The 23,874-nt window shown below is 38.7% G+C and overlaps 1 protein-coding gene across 11 annotated transcripts in view; it reads left to right on the plus strand.

Annotated features, from left to right (window-relative positions):
* mecom (MDS1 and EVI1 complex locus) overlaps positions 1-23,874 on the plus strand; it is an 812,694-nt gene that overhangs the window by 769,352 nt on the left and 19,468 nt on the right. For all 11 annotated transcript variants that reach the window (XM_063045502.1, XM_063045505.1, XM_063045507.1 and 8 more), the window contains 4 exons: positions 1,672-1,838; positions 6,650-6,727; positions 11,818-11,987; positions 17,057-17,201. In XM_063045502.1, coding sequence (XP_062901572.1) covers positions 1,672-1,838; positions 6,650-6,727; positions 11,818-11,987; positions 17,057-17,201 — 560 coding nt within the window. The remainder of the gene's footprint in view (positions 1-1,671; positions 1,839-6,649; positions 6,728-11,817; positions 11,988-17,056; positions 17,202-23,874) is intronic.

The raw sequence follows: 23,874 nt of genomic DNA on the forward strand, positions 1-23,874 counted from the left end.
AAAAAATGGTCACATTATTTTGGGGTGAACATTTGTTATGATCACCTTTAAAATTATTATCACTAATTTTCCAAATAGTAACCATAGCACATAAAGCTGCAGTGAGAACTGCAGGCACACACAGATGGTAAATATTAAATGTAATTTTGCCCAAATACTTTATCTTTTTGAAGTGTAACAGTGTTTTCTAATTCTATTTGGACCTCGCAGTAGTTACTAAATTATTTCTTCTATTACTTTGATTGGTTTTGACTATAATAGCAATCGGTTGATTTTTAATTTATGGAACAAATGATGATAGAAATACTGCATCAAATTTAAAGCACTTTTAAAGTAGTAATAACTGCAGAATATTGGTTAAATTAAGAGACTTCACAGACATTTCCAACAAGGCTTATCGAACAGATCCCAGTTTCTCACATGATGTAATACCTGCTGCCTAAATATCTGCCTCCCATCAACCTTCTCCTGAACCCAAGCAATTGTATTAAAGTTAAATCCCCTTCTCGGTCGATGGATATTACCCTGCTAAAATGGGTAGGCATAGTAACAACCTATCTTATTTAGGTGAAAAAAAACTGTTCTGGTTCTTAGTATCATTTATTTCAAAACCATTTTCCTGAAGCTGCTTCTGATGATGAATTAATAATAAAATAACTTCCTGTGTATTCATTATCCTTTCACTTAACTAGTAAGTGTAAGACCTTTCCACCTTTCTCCCATAACTAGGTATCATAACTTAAAAGCTTCATCTCATTTCTTAATCTCTAATCAGTCATCTTGATTTTAGTGGAAGTGTATTTTTGTTAAAACATGGTTTGCACAGAACCTAGAGAGCAATATTTTATTTAAAATTACACACAGCACAAATATATATATTTGCTTATACTGTGTATGTATCTGTACAGATTGATAAAAGATTGGCTGGTGGTGGGAAGAATTCCCTTGTAGCACACAGCAGCATCATTATTACCTATGTCTGCCCTTTGATCTGTGATGTCAGTATCATTCATATTGACAAATGTGCTGTCCAGTTGCATTGTGCAGGGAATGTTTTAGCAGCTATGAATGATTATGAATAAAGCTTGAGCACAGGCAGACCCCAGTGCCTTCCAGTGCTTTCATATTTGCTGTGTGACAAGTAAATGCATCTAGACTTTCCTTAGAGATTTTCAAATGTTTGATGAAAGACATTTTGCAAATTGGCAGAGGTGCCTTGTACAATGCAATTTGTAGCTAGGGCCGAGACATATAGTGTGAAAGAAGAGAGTGGGCGGCTGGATCAGTTGGCAGGTTATAGAATAACGGTATTTACTTTAAATGCAAACAATTAATTGGGGGGAGAATAACTAGATCAGCTACTCCCTGACAGAAAGTGGAGCAGAATTTAAAAGAAACATCACTGATAAATCCCCAACAAAGAAGACAACTTCCCCACGTGCAGTGAAAGAATAGACAAAGCTGTTGAGGTTTACTTACGAACAATAAAGTTACTTTTTATGTTTAAATATTTCGAAGATTGTATTTTGTCAGTATGTATTTTGTTTTGCAAGCCTCAATATAATTAACCAAGATGTGAGAGCAAATACTTGTGTATTCCACTTAGGTGTAACTCATGATGAAATGTAATTTCTTTTCTCTCTCCCCTCCATTTCTTTCCCTGCACGTCAGATGTCAGCGATTGAGAACATGGCAGAGAAGCTGGAAGGTTTCAGTTCATTGAAGCCAGAAGCCAATGACCTCCTCCGGTCTGTCCCCTCAATGTTTGATTTTAGGGCACCCCCGTCCGTCATTCCAGAAAGCCTGCTGCGAAAGGGCAAGGAGCGGTACACCTGCAGGTAATTACATTTCCCTCAAATCGAGAATCATGCTAGATTTTCACTGCATTTACTTCTGCAAATTGCCATTATGAAATAAAGAGAATGGCAGCCATTTTTCCTCATACCTCGGGAAAATATAATACAATTGAGATTCAGAATGATTCTCAGCTATTCGAAGCCAGACCTCAGTAAACTCTCGCTAAAATTATGTTGAATTATAGGAAACCAAATTGGATCACTCAACAATGAACTGGAGCTTGAGTCTTATCTGCTAGATTTGATTGACAGTTGGTTACTTTTTTTGTGGAAAACTTCCTGACTTCTCTCGTGCCCCATTTAAGGAGAATGCTTCTACTCTCAGATCTTACACTTCCTCCCTTACCACCATTCAGGGCCCCAAACAGTCCTTCCAGGTGAGGCATCACTTCACCTGAGAGTCGGCTGGGGTGATATACTGCGTCCGGTGCTCCCGATGTGGCCTTTTATATATTGGTGAGACCCGACGCAGACTGGGAGACCGCTTTGCTGAACATCTACGCTCTGTCCGCCAGAGAAAGCAGGATCTCCCAGTGGCCACACATTTTAATTCCACATCCCATTCCCATTCTGACATGTCTATCCACGGCCTCCGTGGATGAAGCCACACTCAGGTTGGAGGAACAACACCTTATATTCCGTCTGGGTAGCCTCCAACCTGATGGCATGAACACTGACTTCTCTAACTTCCGCTAAGGCCCCACCTCCCCCTCGTACCCCATCTGTTACTCATTTTTATGCACACATTCTTTCTCTCACTCTCCTTTTTCTCCCTCTGTCCCTCTGAATATACCTCTTGCCCATCCTCTGGGTCACCCCCCCCGCCCTTGTCTTTCTTCCCGGACCTCCTGTCCCATGATCCTCTCGTATCCCCTTTTGCCTATCACCTGTCCAGCTCTCGGCTCTATTCCTCCCCCTCCTGTCTTCTCCTATCATTTTGCATCTCCCCCTCCCCCTCCAGCTTTCAAATCCCTTACTCACTCTTCCTTCAGTTAGTCCTGATGAAGGGTCTCGGCCTGAAACGTCGACTGCGCCTCTTCCTATAGATGCTGCTTGGCCTGCTGCGTTCACCAGCAACTTTGATGTATGTTGCTTGAATTTCCAGCATCTGCAGAATTCCTGTTGTTTACTCTCAGATCAAGCCTGATTCCACCAGCTTCACTGCATGGCAGCCATTTGCCGTATGCCTGTTTACAGTAGCTACTATCTAGTAAATGAGCTTGTTCTAATGGCTTAATGGGAGTTATTTTGATTCCAGATATCAATCGGGAATCTGTATTACTCATTTTAACACTTATCATCTAATACAACCCTATCTTCATCTTGACTTGGAGAATGAATGGTACTGGTAGGATTGTTCAGCTGTTGAACTTATTGGCTAATTAGTCTATTATTTCACCATAATGATCCATGATTTGAACTAAAATAGAATAGTTTCCTTGTGCAATCTATGGTTTGCTTATGTATTAGACAAATTGCAATTCTTTGGTTTGAGTGGGTATATGATTTTTCACTTGGGCAATAACTTTGGAGCAGATTACATTGATCATTATTTGCACCACTTTTAATAGTTAATAAAATGGGGTGTATTCTCAAGAAGAAGATTTTGCAGAGAACTAGAGTTGGAAAGAGATGTAAGGGTCAAAGGGAGTGGACTATTGGAACAATTGAACATTGAAGCAGCATCTCTGGGATTAAAGGCAACACACACACACAAAATGCTGGAGGAACTCAACAATGCAGGAGGTATTTTGGAAGGAAATAAACAGTTGATGTCTCAGGCCAAGACCTTTCATGAGATTGTACGTGAATAAAAGTACAAGCAACATTTTGGTTCAAAACCCTATATCACTGTAATCTGTATGATTGGGTTATGCAGAATAAAAAAGAGCAAGTGAGAGTTAATATTTCAGAGGCAAACTGTTTTGGAATTCAAAGAAGGCAGCCATGGCGATGAACTGATTAAGGACCTCAAAATTCATCTGAGAGTCAAGTGGGGCTTGAATCTGTGGACAGCCAGGGTAAACTTAAACAGAGATCCAAGCAATGAGATGGAACTTAGGGGAAGGTCCCCGTTTAATGGTGGGAATACTGCTGTGGTCTTTTCAGCGTCTAGTTGCAAAAGATTATAGCTTCTTCGGATTTGAGGTTGGTTGGACAGCCTAGCAGTATGGTGATAATGATAAGATTGATGCTAGAAGCAGAGAGGAGTATCTCTGCCGACCCCAACTTCAAACTGGCCTCAACCTCAATGAGCTATTTCACTTACTTTAATAAAATCTTCAGTCTTCAGATACTTCTAATCAGACTACTACAGTAAGTTTCAGGATGTAAATACAAGTTATAAGTTGCTTACATTACTGTGTTCTACTGAACATTGGAATCGTTGAAGTCTTTCCACTTAAGCATACTGTATCATTGGAGATATTCCAGTGTGGCACCTACTGCACCTACTCCAGCCATGTCAGTACTAGCAGTGACACACCAATATGATCGGTACCTTTCATAATGTGCAGTAGGTACCAATGGAGATACTTTGATCTGACTAATAATAATTGGAGATAAACCAATCAAACTGCTACTGGAGAAGCTTCAGTCTAGCTGCTACAGAGATATTCCACCTGGCCAACACTAATTAAGGTAGTCAATCTGACTGTTGCTATACTCAGTGGAGATACTTGAAGACCTAAACACAATGGAGATATTCTAATCTTTGGAATACATACATAATAGAGATGCTCCAACTTGGCATTGAGATGTTTCAATATGGTCAAGACTGTACTCAATGGATGTAATCCAAACCAAAAACTCCAATACTTGATGAAATTATCTGACTTGACCATACAACTCTCTGGAAAGATACTTCAATCTGACAGATACTGAACTATTGGAGACAACCCATTCCGTGTAGTACTGAACCATGGACATAATCTATTCTAGGTGGCACTCCAGTCTCGCTAGTAGTGAAACTGAAGAGAACACTGGACAGCACATTTTTTCAAAAGTGTCACTTCCTCAGCATTTTTCGTTGTTTATGATAGACCATTTGAAGCTGAACACAAATATAATTTCATTCTTATATCCATTAGGAACTTGGAGAAACAAGAAATTAACTTTTATTGAATATAATGCATTTAATTGCGTAATAATGTGGCTGTTTTGCAATAGTTCAACTAAGTTAAAAATGTTTTGTTGATGATTTTCATTTGTACTCAGTGCCTGAGGCTTCTCGCTTAAGTGTCCAACAATAATCTGCCAGTATTAATGGATTCCAATTGCCCTGTTACTGTTTCTCCTTGACCACAATGTTCTGGTGAAACCTTTCACCATGCTCATCACTGACAGTGCCAAGATGTTCAGAGAAGAATTCTAAATGGAAAATGAATCTTTAGTAACATGTTGCATTTCATGGTTTTGTATGCTTGAAGCATGTTGCGAACTATTTGCGCGTAGTTTGTTGCTCTGTCGTTGCCAAGAAAATTTTCAACAATATCTTTGAATGCCTTCCATACAATTTTCTGCAGTCCCACTAAAAATTATTCAAATTGCCTGTAATCGATGACTTATTGGATTTGTGGACCAACCAAAATGCCTTCCTTAATCTTGGCATCAGTTATACTGATGAATTATGAATTGAAATAATAAATAGAGGTGATTTCAAAAAAATAGTGCATGATGGGGAATTTTCATGGTGATTTTCATGACCAGCAGCCCAAAATCCAGGTTGTTCAGGAAGCAATATCTTTGTTGTCAGTGTAATCCATTCTGAGTAACGCTGTATCATTGGAGATACTCCATTCTGGGTAGTGCTGTACTCAGTGGAGATCTCAGTCTGACTGGTTCTGTGCTTAATGAAAATACTCTGATCAAGAAAATCCAGCACTGGATAGAGGCTCTCAAGTCTGACCAATAGTTTACAATTGGAGATTTTCCAACCTGGCCAGTATTCACTCTGCTTGTCTGGTACTATAGCCAGTGAATGTTGGGAAACTATTCGGTCTGGCTTATTTGTTCATGGCTAATTTTATCATTTGCGTACTGTGTACTTGGATAAAAATCAAAAGTAATTTTGGGTTTGTTGTGTCTATAGTTGATTATATCATTTTGGAACACAAATATTCTCCATATGTGATTCACAAGGGGAGCACAAAGGCATCAGAGAACTGACAGCTCTGTCACAGTGATAAAATGAGTTGTGTATACAGCAAGTTACCACTCTCCGCTTTGCAGTCAAGACAAAGTGCTGAGCTGAACCCAATGTCTCTCCAAAGAGAGGAAGGGAAAATCAAACAGAGGAACACCCAGATCATTCTTAAATATACAAGGGAACAATTAGAGATCTGGAGAAGATCACCATTTAATCCAGAGATGATACGGATGGAAGGTGGCCAAGAAGGCCAGAGAGTTCAAACTAAGCAGCCTGAGATAAAGAGATATTTCAGCAGAAAACTTTAACAGTTGAAGGTGACCACTATGTGCTCCTAATAAACAAGGAGCCTTGGCACTGCTAAAAAAAAAATCCCTTTTGCTCCTGATTTCAGAAGATGACAGCCAAACTACATAGCTGCCAGGAAAGGCTCTTTTCTGTTTCCTGTGTAATGTTCAGATTGCTTTAATTAGAAAAAGAGGTTTCCTTTCAAGATGAAATTAACCATTCGAATCATTATTTATAACAAATGCCATTAAAAAAATCTTTTCCTATTCCCTGTGCACCAAAACGAAGCATTTCAGTATGAGTTCCATGACTGCTCCTTGTAGCAATCCATCTGACCTTGTTTCTCTTCTCTCAATAGATACTGCGGCAAGATTTTTCCAAGATCTGCAAACCTGACCCGGCACCTTCGGACACACACTGGAGAGCAACCTTACAGGTTAGAGAAAGCCGTATTAATGGAAAATACCCTGCCCATAAGTCATACCTGTGTTGAAGTTGCTGCTCTGGCAAAATGTTTCACTTGAAAGGAACTCACCCCCTGAAAAGTAAAGTCTATGTAAATACATCTGATTTTTATAGTCTATTTCGCAGAACATACTCAGAAGTAGGTGGATTGTTTACATGTTAAGCTTTCAAGGAGATTTTATACCTTGGTATATTTAATAAAAAATAGAGCTTCTCAATTATTAATCCCATCATAAATACACATTTTAAAAGGCAGTATGAAATCCGATGTTGTAAAGTAATTTTGTACGCAAAAATGTTATAAAACGTACTCACTGTCTGAAGGTTACCTTATGCCTTTACTTGTAGATCACAACTCTCTTTCTTATTGGGTCCTCATGCCCCAAATGGAATTTAGGAATGCTTCCCTAAATCATATCTGGTGGTCAGGACCATTTGGTTTTGCACTTTCTGACAAGTTGTGTGGATGGTTTTCACCTCTTTGAAGCACTCTGCAATGATCACCACTAATTGGACCAGAACCCAAATACTCTCAAAGGTGCTTAAAGCAAACCTGTGGCTCTCAGAAAACAATCTCTCATTCCAATAAATGGAGCACCAAGTGTTGAAATGCGAACAGCCCAACTTTTACACATGAAGCCGGTAACTCAGCTTATTGATAGGTGTGTCGCAGAACACAGCTCTGTTCTTTTCATAAATGCAATAAATTGGAGTTTGCAATCCAGAGAATAATCTCAACTAATTTAACTGCATTTTGTTCAGTAATTTTTTCCCTCATGTCCTTAGAAACGCCTAGATTATATAAAAAGAAGCAAAGCTTCTTATTCCATGAAATGAGCATGTTCAGCTCATCAGATCTATCTTGGTCAAAAAGTGCATATTTAGTCTAAGCACACTTCCCAGTTCTTAGTCCAAAACCAAGTATAATACCACATAGTTACAATACATATTGAATGTAATCTTCAAAGATGTGCAGTGTTTTAGATACATTTGAAGTCGATGGACAGCAAAAGATCAGTCTCTGTAGCTAGGGCATGTTACTCCAAGAACAGACACTTCTTAACACTGTCAGCGTTCTCCACCTGCCACTTCAAAACTACTATTTAATACCTCGAAAGACATAAAAATCCAGAGCGACTCTGAACAAGGAGGCAAAAATATTCCCAGATATCTCTGTCTGATCCCTTCAGCTGAGCAAAACCAGACCAGCAGACTACATAGACCAGGTGTTATCTGTTAACCCACTTATCTTCCCAAAAGAAGTTTAATCCTATACGTTTCAGTGAACAGCATAACCAGGAACACAAGTGTAAATGCAACAAACAAATTGAGGTATGGTTTCAACATGACCCCCGGCATCACACTACCATTTGTACATCAGCAAATAAAACAGAAACAGCCTGGTTTTCAATTCCTCTGATTTCGATGGAAATCATCTGTAAAATCTGCAATGTTGGTTTATAGCTGAAAATCTGCCACTTATTTCTCAGTGTATGAAATATTTAACCAGTGCAGAACACATAGATCTCTAATCGTTTTCTGCTTCAAACTTCCATATCCTCACCCAGTCTTCGAAAGTACAGCAGGGTTTGGCGGTACCCATATCTGTACATGTAATGTAATAGTGAAGATTGCTTATGAGAAGTCCAGCCAAGGACAGCCCAAGGGTAATGACTGTAGAGATTTTTGTAACAGTAGAAAGACGCTAAAATAGGGTGCAATCCAAATTATAGGCTGTGCAATCAGCAAACAAAAGATTGTCAGTGATAAAGACAGGGCAAAATAATTTGGGACATTCTACATGGCATTCCCCCAAGCCCCTGCTGTTCCTGAGTGTGTGTGGCTAGACTGTAGCATCCATGATTTATATGTCACTGTAAGCATAATGCAGATTGTATGGTTTCTACTGCTTTAAGAGACTGAAACAATTAGTATCATATTAAATAATTTTCACATTGAAAAATTGCCAAACATCATTATGTGACAGATGTATGTTTTCTGAAGTCATTGAAGGGAAGCAAGATAAAAAAATAAGGGTGATGAAGACTATCATCATTTGCCATAAACAGCAGTCAGAATAATTATTTTATGTCTGTAAAACCGTGTATGGAGAAATACAACCAAGGCCCAAGGGATTTTAAATGACTACAGGGTATGAAAGCTGATGCCTGTCCTACCAGCTTGATAGACTAAACTGCTCACATTGGCACAGTATTAAACATTTGCTTTGTTTATTGTAATCTTTCTTGGAAGATAACAGAGCTTCCTTTGGGACTGGCAATTGAGTAGGCTAATCGTGGAAGAAGAAAAGATGTAATCACTGGACATAATTTTGCATGAAAAATCTTGGCCAAGTTTGTCATTCTTTAGAAGCTGCAACACATGGGATAGAGCAAGCAAAGAACTTAATACGTGTGTCTCGTTGCCAAAGGCATTGAACCATAGACGGCCTACGTATGCAAACGTGTAAAAGAGAAGGAATATGTAGATGTGGGCCAATTGTCCCAATCTGCATAACTTCCATGCTGCAGAAAATGGAGCAAGTTACATGTCAGGATAGGGTACAACTGTAGGACTCAGTGCCTTGTTCAGAGGCTTTAATCACAAAGTGCCATAGAATACTCAGCACAATATATGGCCATTTGGTCCATCTGGTCAATACCAGTGTTTATGATCCACTTAAACTCTACTTCATCTAAGATAATCTTACAAAGCCCCTTTGTTTTGAGCTATGACCTGACTGGGTCCATTGCTCAAGGTCTGTGATTTCAGGTCCAGCACTAAGCAACTCTGCCATTCAGAAGGAATTAAGAACTATTAAAATTGAAGTAACTAAACACATAAATGATTACGTAAATTATTTTTCTTTAAATATTTTAAAGTTATATTGCCTTTGCTTCTTACTCCACATGATTACAATCTCTGTTGAAATAAGTGGGATCGAGGATCCCCTCACCAGGACTGGGTTCCATGTGGAGTGCAGTATTGATCAAACTAACAGATTTGCCCTCTGAATTATTTGCTGAGTTCTGACATCTGCATTTCTCAGCACTTAGGTGGAGGTATGACACTGAGGGCTGTTCCATGATGGTTCTGTTTGAAACCACTGGCAAAACCCAACACAAATCAGCTATTGTGTCAAGTTTGTGGATGACACGACAGTGGTTGGCCTTATCAAGAACGACGACAAGAAAGAGTACAGAGAGGAAGTGGAGTGACTGGTGGAGAAGAGCAACCTAAGCCTGAATGTGGAGAAGGCTTGTGGATTTCGGGAAGGTGCATGTGAACCTTCCCCCTCTGTGAATTGATGGCTCCTCTGTAGAGAGAGTTAAGTGGACCACATTACTGGGAGTTCACATCACAGGTGACCACATCTGGTCCCTTAATATCACCGACCTGAACAAGAAGTCACAGCAGCGCTTCTACTTCCTAAGAAGATTGAGGCAAGCAAGACTCTCCCATCTTAACTGCATTTTACAGGAGCACCATTGAGAACGTCCTGACAAGTTGCATTTCCATCGTGTATGGAAGCAGTCTAGCATCGGACCAGAAGTCCTTACAAAAAACTGTGAGAACAGCTGAGAGGATCACAGGGGTCTCCCTGCCATCCATAGAGGACACTTATCAGGAGTGCTGCCTATGCAGGGCCCCTAGTATTATTAAGGATCCCACCTATCTATCCAGCATCCTCTTTGATTTTCTACCATCAGGCAGGAAACTACGATGTATAAAAACAAAAATCATTAGGATAAGAAACAGCTTCTTCCCCCGGGCCATTAGGCTTCTGAATTCTCTGCCACATTGTATTCAAAGTATCACTGTGCCTTACAATATCTCACCTGTACCTTACAATATTTAATATTAATGCATGTTAGTTTGTTATTTATGTGTGATTCATCTGTAGATTTTATTCTTACCTTCATAAGTTGTCGTGTGTTTTGTGTACTACTGTGTTCTTCACCCTGGTTCAGAGAAACATTGTCTCATTTCTATAGGTTTTATATATATATATATACACACACACATACATATACACACACACGCACACACACACACACACACACACACACACACACATATATATATATATATATATATATATAGTTAAATAACAATAACCTTGACTTGACTATTTCATCATCTTGTTCCTTCTCTTGGATTACAGTGAAAAAGGGAGGGATTCAAAAGATTTAAAGTACATTTATTATCAAAGTATGTATAGAGTATGTAACCCTGAAATTTGTCCTTCCAACAAGCAGTCACAAAACAAATAAGAACCAACCCATTCAAAAATAACATCAACATCAAACCCCACTCCTCCCCATGGACAAAAAAAAATGCAAACTTCAACAGAAAAAATGAATGAAAACACAGAATATAAAACCTAAGATCAAAAGCCATATTTCAATTCCATTCAGTTCAGTGTTCATTATTTGCAGGCCGCCCAGAATGAAAAAATCACCCAGAGGTAGTAACAAAATCATGTTGATTCTTCATGTAGGTACAGCATGTCATAGTTGGGAACTACTCATGTGCTCAGCAAGGCACCCCTCCCAGAAGTGGAAGGAATGTTGGAAAATAAATAAACAGCTTTCCCACAATTTGTGTTCAAATCATTAGAGACATAATTATCAAAAGTTTAAGAAAGACCAGGTGCATTTGAGAGAAGGATAAAAATACACTTGTTTCGTTGGAAATTCTTTTGTTATACAGTATATGGGTCAGATCATTAATCCAATAATTAAAACGATTTCCTTTAACATACTTTAAGCACATTTAACTTCTCAAAAATAATACCAGTGAGTCACCTCTGATATTTCAGAATCAGAATCAGGTTTAATATTACAGATGTACTCTACGTTGTGAAATATGTTTTGCGGCAGTAGTACAATGCAATACATAAATTATACTGTTAATTACAATAAGATATATATATATATAAATTAAATAAGTGCAAAAAGAGAACACAATATACTTCTTTAAAAGTCAAAATAGAATATGTACCAAGGGTTTAAAAGCAGGAAAAGTATAATCTTTGATATCTATGTTTCCCCCCAAAAGGTGTAAATACTGTGACCGCTCATTCAGTATCTCCTCCAATTTGCAACGGCATGTACGCAACATTCACAACAAGGAAAAACCATTCAAGTGCCACCTCTGTGACAGGTGCTTTGGTCAGCAAACCAATCTGGACAGACATCTGAAGAAGCATGAGAATGGAAACATGTCAGGTAAGCAGCCCGGCTGGGGTTAAGATATGACTTTGAACTTTTAGACAGTAACATTCCTGCTCTGTCTTAAGATAGCTTTATAGATTAAACTCCTGCTTCCACATTAATCAAGAAATCCCAATATGAAGCTGATCATTTTCCACACAAGCCAGGAAATGGAAAAGTAAGGCACAAGTTACCCTTTACTTCCAGGTTGAGTAGCTCAAGCTGGAACATGGAAACTGATTGACAGAACATCCCTGTCCTTTTTAATGAAGAAGTTGTATGTTGCTATTGGACATTCCAAAAAAGGGAAAACAATTGCTTTCAATAACAATAGAAACACTTATTTGGATACGTAGTGGAAGTGATTGCAGCTACAAGGTTAGATTGGAAGAAATAAGGTTGTTCTTCTTGGAGCAAAGAAGGTTTCAAAGGAATTTGATGGAGATGTATGTCATCGTGACTGGATTTAGGTGAGTTAGCTGTAGGAAATCTGCTCTATTTGGTGGAATATCCATGGACTGGGAATGATCATTTCAAAATTTTGAACATTGGATATTAGGAGGTTCAGAGTCATTAAACCTGAAACTCACTGTATATGGGAAAAAGTCAATCAGTGCTTTCAAAAGGGAATTGCTTGAGCTCTTGATAGAGAATAATTTATAAGGTTGTGGGGAAATTGTTGAGTGTTGCGACTGGTTAGGTTGCTTGCCTATGAGATGACAAAATAACTTTCTCAAGTGTCATAATGATTCCATCACGTGGAATATGTTGCAATGAAAATCACTGAGGTGCAATCTTTTAATCCTTTGCTTTGAGAAATTTGAAAAGGTGTTTTGAAAATTGGGAAAATGTTCTGATATAGAACAGTATTAGAGAAGGTCCAAATAAGGATTTATGACTAAAGGAGTTCTTGAGTGAGGTCCTGTGTCAGGCAATTAAACATTGGGAAAAGAATCTTACATTTGGAAGTTGAGGTCTGTGGGTGGTCAACAAGTGGACCAGCAATTGGAGATGCGTACATTAATGGAAGGTGGCTCAGTGTGCATTAAAATATTCACAGTTGAGCGTGGCCGAGCTGATAATGTGGACTTACAGAACCTGTGGCCCTTTGCAGATCAGATGGCCCACTCATCTGTGCATTGGAAGCTCCAGAAAGGTTTTGTGGAAGGGAATGAGAGTTACCAGGAATGTAGGACTAACGACATTTTTTACAGAGAGTCACTCCTCACCCCATGCACTTGCCAATGACTGCACCTTAGACCTCCAAGGGTTCCTAAAGTGTCATTGCCTGGCACATAAAGGATTTATTTCGAGTTAAGATCCATTCGGTATCACTCTGGATTAGGATACATTGAGGTGCTTCCTGCCTATATTAAGTGGCAACATCAGCCACTAAATGCAGTGAGTAGTTATGGTGGTGATCATCGTACTGCTACAGAATGAGACAGGGAGGCCAAATGGTCTTCAGGTCTTGCTACCCTTTGTTCAAACTCCAGATCCTTTCCTCTCAATATTTCTAAATCCTTGATTTGTGGACTCAGCAGAACAAGTCAGCGTAGCGCAATGTGACTGTCAAGTTGGCTTGGCGTTTTACTGAAAAATATCAAAGACTTGGCACATAACAATTATGGCCACATCATCACACACCAGTAAATGGCAGATCAAAACGCAGCTTTTGTTTTCAAGATACAGCAAGAGGAGTGTTCCTTGTGTGTGTGTGTGTGAACAAGGCCTGTTGAACCAAGAATAAAGAAGACCTTTGCAGTTTATTTTGGCGGAATGTCTTTACAGACCACATTTTCTGAAAGCAATGTATTTCACAAGAGGGATAGCTGGACCTCAGACAATCTGGTTTAGTTAACTAGGTGTTGTACAAGTAAACTATCAGCTAGTGTTTTTAGTTGTGATTTTTTTTTTCCTGTCCTTTCTGGCTCTTAATAATGATAAACAAGGGAAATACTTGTCAGTGAAGCAATACTTATGATGAAAGTCCAACTACCAGGGAAATGAACAGTAAATTGGACTCTGACAAGGCTGTGGTTTAATGCTGATGAAGTCCTAGAGGACTTGTTGTTACCATATCAAAGATTTGAGGCATATTCTATTCTTGGAACAGACAAGAACTGTCTCATCCAAAAGTGTAATTAGAGGCTTCAAGTTATCGCAATTTTTTTTGTTCTAATGTATTTTCTTCAGCTTAATTTTTAGCTATAATTTTAATTTGCTGAGATTTAATAGCATACCTGATTGAACCACTGTACAGTACGCTGCCTGTAAGCACAGAACTGAGTTCCTGTTTTAACAGAACTTTGGAGTCTATGTTTTAATTTGTAATTAGCAATTAGTAGACTCAATGTCCTGAGGGTATAGGTGTTATTCTCATCCAAGCACATTATGTCACCCAAGATGTTACCTCACTTACAATATATAAATTTATGCCTCTTTCCAAAAATAATGGAGAGTCTTATTTTGAGTGATTATGGTTAAGAATCAGGCCCCTCTTTCTGACTTCAGAACTCTTATATTTCAGCATCATTGGTATTTTGCCTCGTTTTTATGAGCACATGACACATAAAAATGCTTTATTCCTTTTTTGAAGTGTTTTCTTGTTAAAAGCAACACATTGGATCATACTTTTCCACACAGAAGGTTAGTTAGGAAGGTTCAATCGTTAGGCATTAATATCGAAGTAGTAAAATGGATTCAACAGTGGCTGGATGGGAGACGCCAGAGAGTAGTGGTGGATAACTGTGTGTCAGATTGGAGGACGGTGTGTAGCGGTGTGCCTCAGGGATCTGTACTGGCTCCAATGTTGTTTGTCATATATATTAATGATCTGGATGATGGGGTGGTAAATTGGATGAGTAAGTATGCAGATGACACTAAGATAGGTGGCGTTGTGGATAATGAAGTAGGTTTTCAAAGCTTGCAGAGAGATTTAGGCCAGTTAGAAGAGTGGGCTGCAAGATGGCAGATGGAGTTTAATGCTGAAAAATGTGAGGTGCTACATTTTGGTAGGACTAATCAAAACAGGACATACATGGTAAATGGTAGGGCACTGAAGAATGCTGTAGAACAGAGGGATCTAGGAATAATGGTGCATAGTTCCCTGAAGGTGGAATCTCATGTGGATAGGGTGCTGAAGAAAGCTTTTGGTATGCTGGCCTAATTAATCAGAGCATTAAGTATAGGAGTTGGGATGTAATGTTGAAATTGTAAAAGGCATTGGTAAGGCCAAATTTCAAGTATTGTGTACAGTTCTGGTCACTGAATTTTAGGAAAGATGTCAATAAGATTGAGAGAGTACAGAAGAGGTTTACTAAAATGTTGTCTGGGTTTCATCTCCTAAGTTACAGAGAAAGGTTGAACAAGTTGGGTCTTCATTCTTTCGAGCGTAGAAGGTTGAGGGGGGACTTGATAGAGGTGTTTAAAATTATGAGGGGGATTGATAGAGTTGACATGGATAGGCTTTTTCCATTGAGAATGGAGGAGATTCAAACAAGAGGACATGAGTTGAGAGTTAAAGGGCAAAAGTTTAGGGGTAACATGAGGAGGAACTTTACTTACAGAGTGGTAGCTGTGTGGAATGAGCTTCCAGCAGAAGTGGTTGAGGCAGGTTCGATGTTGTCATTTAAAGTTAAATTGGATAGATATATGGACAGGAAAGAAATGGAGGGTTATGGGCTGAGTGCAGGTCAGTGGGACTAGGTGAGAGTAAGAGTTCGGCACAGACTAGAGGGGTCGAGATGGCCTGTTTCTGTGCTGTAATTGTTATATGGTTATATATTATAAGGTCAGGCTTCATTCTAACGTGGGTTTCATATGTCTATTATGTTTCATACATGCAAACATAATCTGAAATCTTGTTTTAGGAACATAACAACAAAAGTTTCATTCAAAATCCTCTAACTTTGGAATCCCATATTTCAACTGCACTCCTCCTCTCCCCTCCTGATCCACAGAGGCAAATTCAGCCCCGAAGACCTGGTCTTTGCACTTCTCCTGCTAGGTTGTTCCCTCCCAAGAATATCTAAAGTGGTATAGTTATTATTGAGGGGAATGGCTACAGGGGTACTCTGCACTGACTGCCTACACCCCTTTCCTTTCCTGACAGTCACCCAGCTACCTGTCTGTAGCAGCTTTGAGTTGACTACCCCACTGTAGCTCATTCTCTGATCCCATCCCTAAAACACACTTCCCTGCACAATCACCATGTTTCATTATCGCCATAGTGTCCAAAAATCTTTCCATCCACATATGAGGCCACCGAGGATCCAGAGCACTAAAAGCTCATAACCATCAAGACATTTCTCCAACAAAAATGAAAGAACCCTTGACCTGAGGTGATGACCTTATTTTGCCTTTATCTCCTTGTTTTAGTAATGTTGTAAATGATAGACATAACTTGCCAAAATTAATTTCCAGATTTTAACAGCATCAAATATTTGATTTGATAATTTAATTGAGATGGTAAATCTACCAACCGTTTCTTTTTGTGAGAAATTCAGAAACTCCCTCACTTGATAGGCAGTCCCACAATCATACTGGATGTTCGTTCCTTGCATCACTGGCACATTGTGATTACAGTATGTACAAATATATTTTAGGGACTCGCCCAGGCTACTTCGACATCATCTCCCAAATGTCTGACCTCAACGAGCAAAGACAGCAAATGCATGCGAACAACACCATCCAATGACACATCATTTGGCAGTCGTTCATCAAAGCTAGGTTCAAATCATGGAATACTCTTCCAAGCAACATTATGGGAGTGCATCAACATTGAATAACTGCATTGTTTTAAGATGGTAGATCGCCACCTTTCTCATAGGCAAGAAGGATTGGGCAATAAACGTTAGTTTTGCCAGGAATGCCTACATCCCTGAAAAATCAATAAATAAAAAGAATAATTTGCCAAGAAATCAAACTGTTTCTGCTACAACCACCTCAAAAAGTCAATTATGAATGGGCATGGATTCTGGCTGATCCCCAAGAAGTAACCGAATGCACGTTTTTCACATTTCTTTTGTCCAGTTCCCCAGCCTTTAGTCATAACACTGTATGTTACCAATTATTTTTTCCAGGAACTGCAACATCTTCACCTCATTCAGAAATAGACAGTAGCAGTGCCATTCTGGATGACAAGGAAGATGCCTACTTTACTGAAATTCGGAATTTCATTGGAAACAGTAACCACACTGAATGTTCCCCAGGGCACATAGAGGAGAGGTGAGTGATGCGCCATGCATGTCTTCTTCTTGATAAAGAAGTAAAAGTTTTATTGATTTTTTTGTATAAATTTTGCCATCACTTCAAGTCAGTTAAAATACCAAAGTGACAAAATGAATTAATTATTATGCTTCAACCAAAGAAGGTTGAGAGGAGATTTGTTAGATGTGTATAAGATAATGACTTCTTTAGAATGGATGAACAGGACTGTTCCCATATCCAAAAACCAGGACAAAAAGACAGAATGTGAATGTAAGGAGATCCTTTTTCACTTGGAGAGTAGTTGGGATGTGGAATTCATTGCATCTATGAGTGGTGGAAACAATATTAGTCAGTACCTGCAGAGGAGAATTGGATAGGTACTTGAAAGCTGGAGATTGGGACTTGATGGTATTACTGTACTGGAAGCCAAAGTACACATAGTGGGCTTCATGCTGTCTTTAACAATCCTATGATTCTAAGGACTTTTGAAGGGTTTCTGATGCCTTAGGAGACTGAGATCTGTGAATGTAATTAATTTTGGAAAATAAAAGCATTGTGAATCTCAAGGTGCAGTAGATGCATTGGCCTGAGTAATGTTTGCCATCTGGATTTCCTACTGTCCTTACTTACCCAGTTTAGACTATAATTTTCTGGTCAAGACCGCCCCTTCACCCAATGAGCAATAAGCTGGCAACAAACGCCACCACATTAGTAATCGGGTTATATTGGTGGGATAGAATAAACCCACCCATAATACTGCTGAGAAATCCTTTTCACCAACAGCAATGTCTAGCATCAGTCAAACTTACCAATGTGTTGTACTGCTTCTGATATTTTCAAATATGCAAAATCGATATAAAAACAAAACAAACAAGAGTTTAATAGGAGTTTTCATAAAAATCAAAATAAATCCACTTTTGAAAAGAATAAGGGTACTGCATGCAGGTAATGAAAAGCAAAGAAAATTACCATCCCTCACAGCTATAAAGTTAAAAGGTCTTGTGAATTCTGGGTCAGTGAGCAGAACTGCCATTGTAAGTACTGGGGAACTTTCCCTAGTTTGTGCTCTGTCTTTGGACTTCCAAGCAGCGCCAAGCAGCAGAGCATACTGACCAATTCACCAAGTGGAACAGATCCACAAGCTGATGACTTCCTCAGAAGCACTGAAGTCCCATTCTTGCAATAAATGCGAGCAGTTCACTGCAGAACAGCCAGCATTTGCCAGCAAGGTTCAGTCAAGTTTATTTGGAATAGTGCAGAGTTTGAACTGAAACTGCGCATCTGCCAAAAATTGGGCTGGACTTACTTGCAAGCAATATCCAAAAAGCAAAACAGTCCTGCATTGTTCTGAATAAAGGAAATGTGTATTCTGGTGCTCACAAAGATGAGGGGACAAGAAGGAAAATTGGGTAAAGGTAGCCTGCAATCCTTTGGAGAGAAAATAATACCTATATTTGAACAAAATTTGGACCCTGTGCATTCTCTGTAGGTCACCTTGGCTTTGCTACAAAGTTCATCCAGCAAAAAGATTTGCCCTTTTCCTGTGGGGATTACTTCAGTCCTTAGTCACTCAACACACAATTAGCTTGCAGCAGTCAAACAGCAATTTTAATAAATCTGTGGCCTGGCCTCTGTTTTGCAGATGTGACGTGCTGTCTGGCTATTGAGTTACAGAACTGAGAACAGGCACTGAAAAGGATACTCCCTTTTTAATCATCTACACCTGTAACTCATTAAGAAAACCAAAATCAAAAGAATAATTTTGGCACCATTGTAACAACAAAATCTTTGTTATTTTAATTTATTGGCTTCCACGATGCAACATGTAAGAGAATCAAATCTATAGTCACTTGTATGTAATGTGTGCTTAAATGTCATTAAGAAGGTTAACTTAGCTTTTTAGTTTTTCGTTTTTGAAAACAGTTTCCAATGAGAACTAAGTACATCCATATTATGATTCTAAATCTACCCAAGAGTACGCAAACTTACAATTCTTAAGTGGCACAACGTAAATGGTGAATAATGTAATTTCAACCATTAATTTTATTAAGTTACAGATACTACATATTAACAAAAATACCAAGCAAGCAATGATTAAAAAGTTTACATACTCAGTGAAGTAGGTGGTAGGGCTACAAACGTTAGTGTACTGTTGATAGCAAGAAAGTTTGTATTGTAGGTGCGTAAAGGTTCACATGGACATGATAGGTAATGGGCCCATTTATGTGACTCTATGATTCCATGATTTGTATAACCATTGGATTAATATAAGACTATTTAAAAGGGTAGTCAGTTGTTAGTGTCAACTCAGGGTCTTTTCCATGCACTATCTGTGTAGGACTCCAAGGCCACATATTGCTACCATACAAAAACTGATTGTACTGCAGTTGTTCACAGATCAGTGGATACATTGAATCTTTTTGGATCATTTTATGATCAGCAAAGCCCAATATCATTTGAGTTTTTCCAAAATCGTCGTCTAGAAGACTGTAATGGTAATGGTGTTGGGCTGCAAGCTTCATATCATTTTTCATAGGTTTCATTTCTGGCCAAGTTGTCCCAGAAATATACATCTGTTTTACATATTGGTGAAGCATGTTAAGAAGAATTGCAAGAATTAAAAGACCATAGGGATTCTTGGAAAGAACCAAGTAATGTTGTAACATGCTTTGTGGAAGCAAGTAAAGAAATTAGGCACAAGGCTGGTTCGTGTTTCTGGGTGCTTCATATTTACAGATCTTATCACTTCCATAAGTATAAATACAAAATGAGTTAAAGCTACACATAGATGACTTTGACTAAAACAAAATAGCAAAATTCCTCAGGACATGTCATCAAAATGTATTTACCCTAATCCTTCATTTAGAGCAGTAGACTATCAGATTTTTACTAACCTGTATTGGCAAAGCTTGGGATTCACAAACATTTGCTGAAGTCCACTCAGCCAAATACAGGTCTCAGAGTACTTCAGGGGTGTCCAATGATTAACATTTCCTCAGATTTTCCTACACTTAGTATTTGGAAATCTACCTGCTGAGCCAGGTTAAATATGATCAATTGATTTTAATTTAAAGTCTGCACTGTCCTTGATCCTTTCCAGTCCAGAATAGGTATTCTGGGCATGGAGCTTGCCACACTAGGCATGAAACTGCCTTCCCACAGAGATGCAGTACAAGAAGGAGAGTGTCTTTGGGTTTAGACTACCCACCATGCCCACCAATCAGTGGAAGGTTTGACCACTCCCCCTGCTTTCACCTTGTCACCAGCTCCACCCACATTCACATTTATGAAGTTGCTGCAGAAGCTCTACGATAATATCTCATAAATCCTTTAAAATATACATTCTACAACTCTTGATATTTGAAATATATTGAATCAGAATATATCAGATTTAATATCGCCCACTGATCCTACCCACCCTTCCACATCTGGGCACAGAGGCAGCAGTAAGTGTCCACAGCAGCACCACCCCTTGCCCCGTCCCATGAAATTTGTTGCTTCGTGGCAGCAGCACTTCATTACAGTACATAATATTTTTTAAAAACTGTGAATTACAAGATATATATAAAATACCAGACGGTGATGCAACCAGTTAGAATGCTCTTCACAGTACATCTGTAGAAATCTCTGATGAATTTTGAATCAAATCTCTTTAGCTCCAAGTGACATTAACTCTTCCTGATTATTTTGAATATTGTGCACATTTAGATATAATTCCTTTAATTTTATCACTTTTGGCTTTGATTTTGTTCAAGGTTGCTTTATTAGCATTATGCTCTGCGGTGCAGAAACTCTTCCCTAACTGGCAGTTCACAAAATAGAGGCAATAGCACTTTTACTGCGCCTTTCAGATTTGTTCTGCTGGTGTCTGTTGAAAGGCAGAGAAAGAGTTCAATGCACTGCCAATATAAGGGAGACATTTCTGACCAGCGAGAAATTTCTAAGCAATTCCATCCTTCACAACAGGTTTGATCTTCCCCTTTAAATCTATATTCTTCCACTCACTGAAGCCCCCTATAACTTTCTATCCTTCAAAGGACGCGGACACACACACACACACACACACACACACACACACACACCTGAGAGTGTTCAGAAATTTATTTAAAGCTCTGAACTGTGAACAGAATATTACAGGGTTAGAGTTTATTTTTAGACAGAAGTAATTGATTCATTGAGATCTTAGTTCAATTTTAAATTATTGAATGGTATTAATAATTTAGATCAGTAATTTCCAGCCTGAAGTGTCAAAGATTGCAAGGGAGTTTTAATAATATTAACATAATGTTAAGTGGAAAGTAAAGCAAAGTCAATATAGATAGCAGTTAGCTATCCTAGTTATGTGACTGAGCATTCTCGGGCAAGTGCCAGGACAACCTTTACTCCTTAAAAAGAAAAGTCTGTGACATCAATCGCGTATGACTGTCATCAGACGTTACCAAAAGTGAACAATTGGAAATTGGTTTTCATTGAAAATAATGTAAGCGATGATAGGTTAAGTAGTTTTAAACACAGACAAAACCGTACAGGTGCAAAGATAGCAAATGAATACAAGACTGTTACACAAACAGATAGCTGTATTGGCATTCAAAGTAATTAGTCCTTTGTTATTTATTTTAGTGAAGAATTATACACTTTTCTCAGCAGTGGTCGGGTTATTGAATAAGGTCATGAGGATCAGTATGACAAAGAAAGGACTGGAGGTTGCTGAGATTATGAACAGAACTGCAAACTTGTTAATTTCTTCTCTTTCGATTGTGCTCTTCATTATTTTTGAAAAAAATATTGTAAAATTTCTAACAACTTTACCTTTTGAAAGTTATAATTCCAGTGCTGTTCACGACCTAGACATTATTCTGGACCTCAAGGGATTCGGCATTAAACTTACATCATGTGGGGAACCAACTTGAGATCTCCCAACATATTAGTATACTCCACACTGATCTCCCTATACTCTACACCCTTTTCTTTGATAAATAATGATGCAAAGTACTCACTTAGAACCTCATCCACATTCCCCACTTTCAAGCATATTTCCTCATTTATCTTGGAGTGTCCTACCCAGCTATCCTCTTGCTCTTGACGTAGGAGTGCAATGCCTAGGGATTCTCTTTACCCTACTTGCCAAGTATTTTTCAAGGCCCCTCCTGGCTTTCATAATTCCTTTCTTGAGTTCATTTCTGATTTCTTTATAATCCTCAAGGGCACGGTTTGACTTCAGCTTTCTAAGCCTTATGTAATTTTCCTTTACTTCCTGACTCAATTCACCACCTCTCTTGATATCCAGGATTCCAGGTCCTTCATTCTTACTGGAACCCACATGTCCTGAACTTTGTATATGTGCGCGTTAAACAACCTTCAAATGTCAGATGACTTGCCCAAACACAGCAATTTCCAGTTAACTCTCCATAGTTCCTGCTTAATAATCTCATAATTTTCCCTGCTCCAATTTAATACTCATCTGCAAGATCTTACTTATCCTTTATCTATAGCAATCTTAAAATTTAGGGAGTTATGATCACTTCTCGCTAATTATTCTTCCCTCTGAAAGGTCAGCAACCTGGCCAGGCTCACTGCCTAACACCAGATCCAGTATGGTCTCTCCTCTTTCAAAGATTTCAAGGTTTCAAAGGTACATTTAATGCCAGAGAAATGTGTACAATATACATCCTGAAATGCTCGTTGGACTATCCACATATTGATTTAAGAAACTCTGCTGGATGCATCTAAGAAATTCTGCCCCATCTAAACCTCTTGCACTAAAGAGATCCCAGTTTATGTTAGGGAAATTTAAGTCACCCGCAACAACAAACTTATTGATTTTACACCTTTCCCAAATCTGCCCAAATATTTATTTCTCAATGTCTCAGTGGCTATGGGGGTTGTGTGGTTCTGCAGTATAATCCCTGTTTAGTTCTATTGACCTGCATCTGAGCCATAGCCCTCTCTACCCTTCCCATTTATGTATAGATCTAAACTTCCTTTAAGTGTCGCAATCAAATCTATATCCACTGGCATCTTGTTCCACAGGTGCACTACCCTCTGAGTGAAGATGTTCTTCCTCAGGTTCCACTTAAAACTTTCACCTTTCACCCTGAACTTATGACCTCTAGTTCTAGTCTCACCCAACCTCAGTGGAATAAAAGCCTGCTTACATTAACCCTGTCTATACCCCTCATAATTTTGTATACTCTGTATGTGGAAAAAGTGTATTCACTCACTGATGTCATGGCATTTATGTTCACTTCTCTTGTGGTATTCAGACCCTAATCAAGTTTATGGTTCACTTGAAGTGAAAGAGCAACATTTCATTTGTATGGCACCTTTCACCTTGACGTATTGGCTGTATAATTCTTTGGGACATAAGTAACTTTTACTTTTGAAGTGAAAACATTTGTAAATACATGGGTTTCAGTTTGAAGCTGATGAAGTCCCATGAGGAGAAATAAAGTAAATGCAGAATTGATGCATTTTTATACATTACAGGCCACTATTGTTCAACAGAGTAGCAGAAAGCCATGTTCTTCACAGAGTCCTACACCATAGACCCCTCGCCCAGCATGCCATCCATCAAGTACTAATTCCAGTTACAAGCACTTGGTCAACACTCTTCACATAATATGAATAGGTTTCTTTTTTTTTAAAGTCCATCTGAACATGCAAAATAGGCCTGGATTTGATATCTCATCTG

This window comes from Mobula hypostoma, chromosome 4 (assembly GCF_963921235.1).
Source record: "Mobula hypostoma chromosome 4, sMobHyp1.1, whole genome shotgun sequence".
Classification (NCBI taxonomy): domain Eukaryota; kingdom Metazoa; phylum Chordata; class Chondrichthyes; order Myliobatiformes; family Myliobatidae; genus Mobula; species Mobula hypostoma.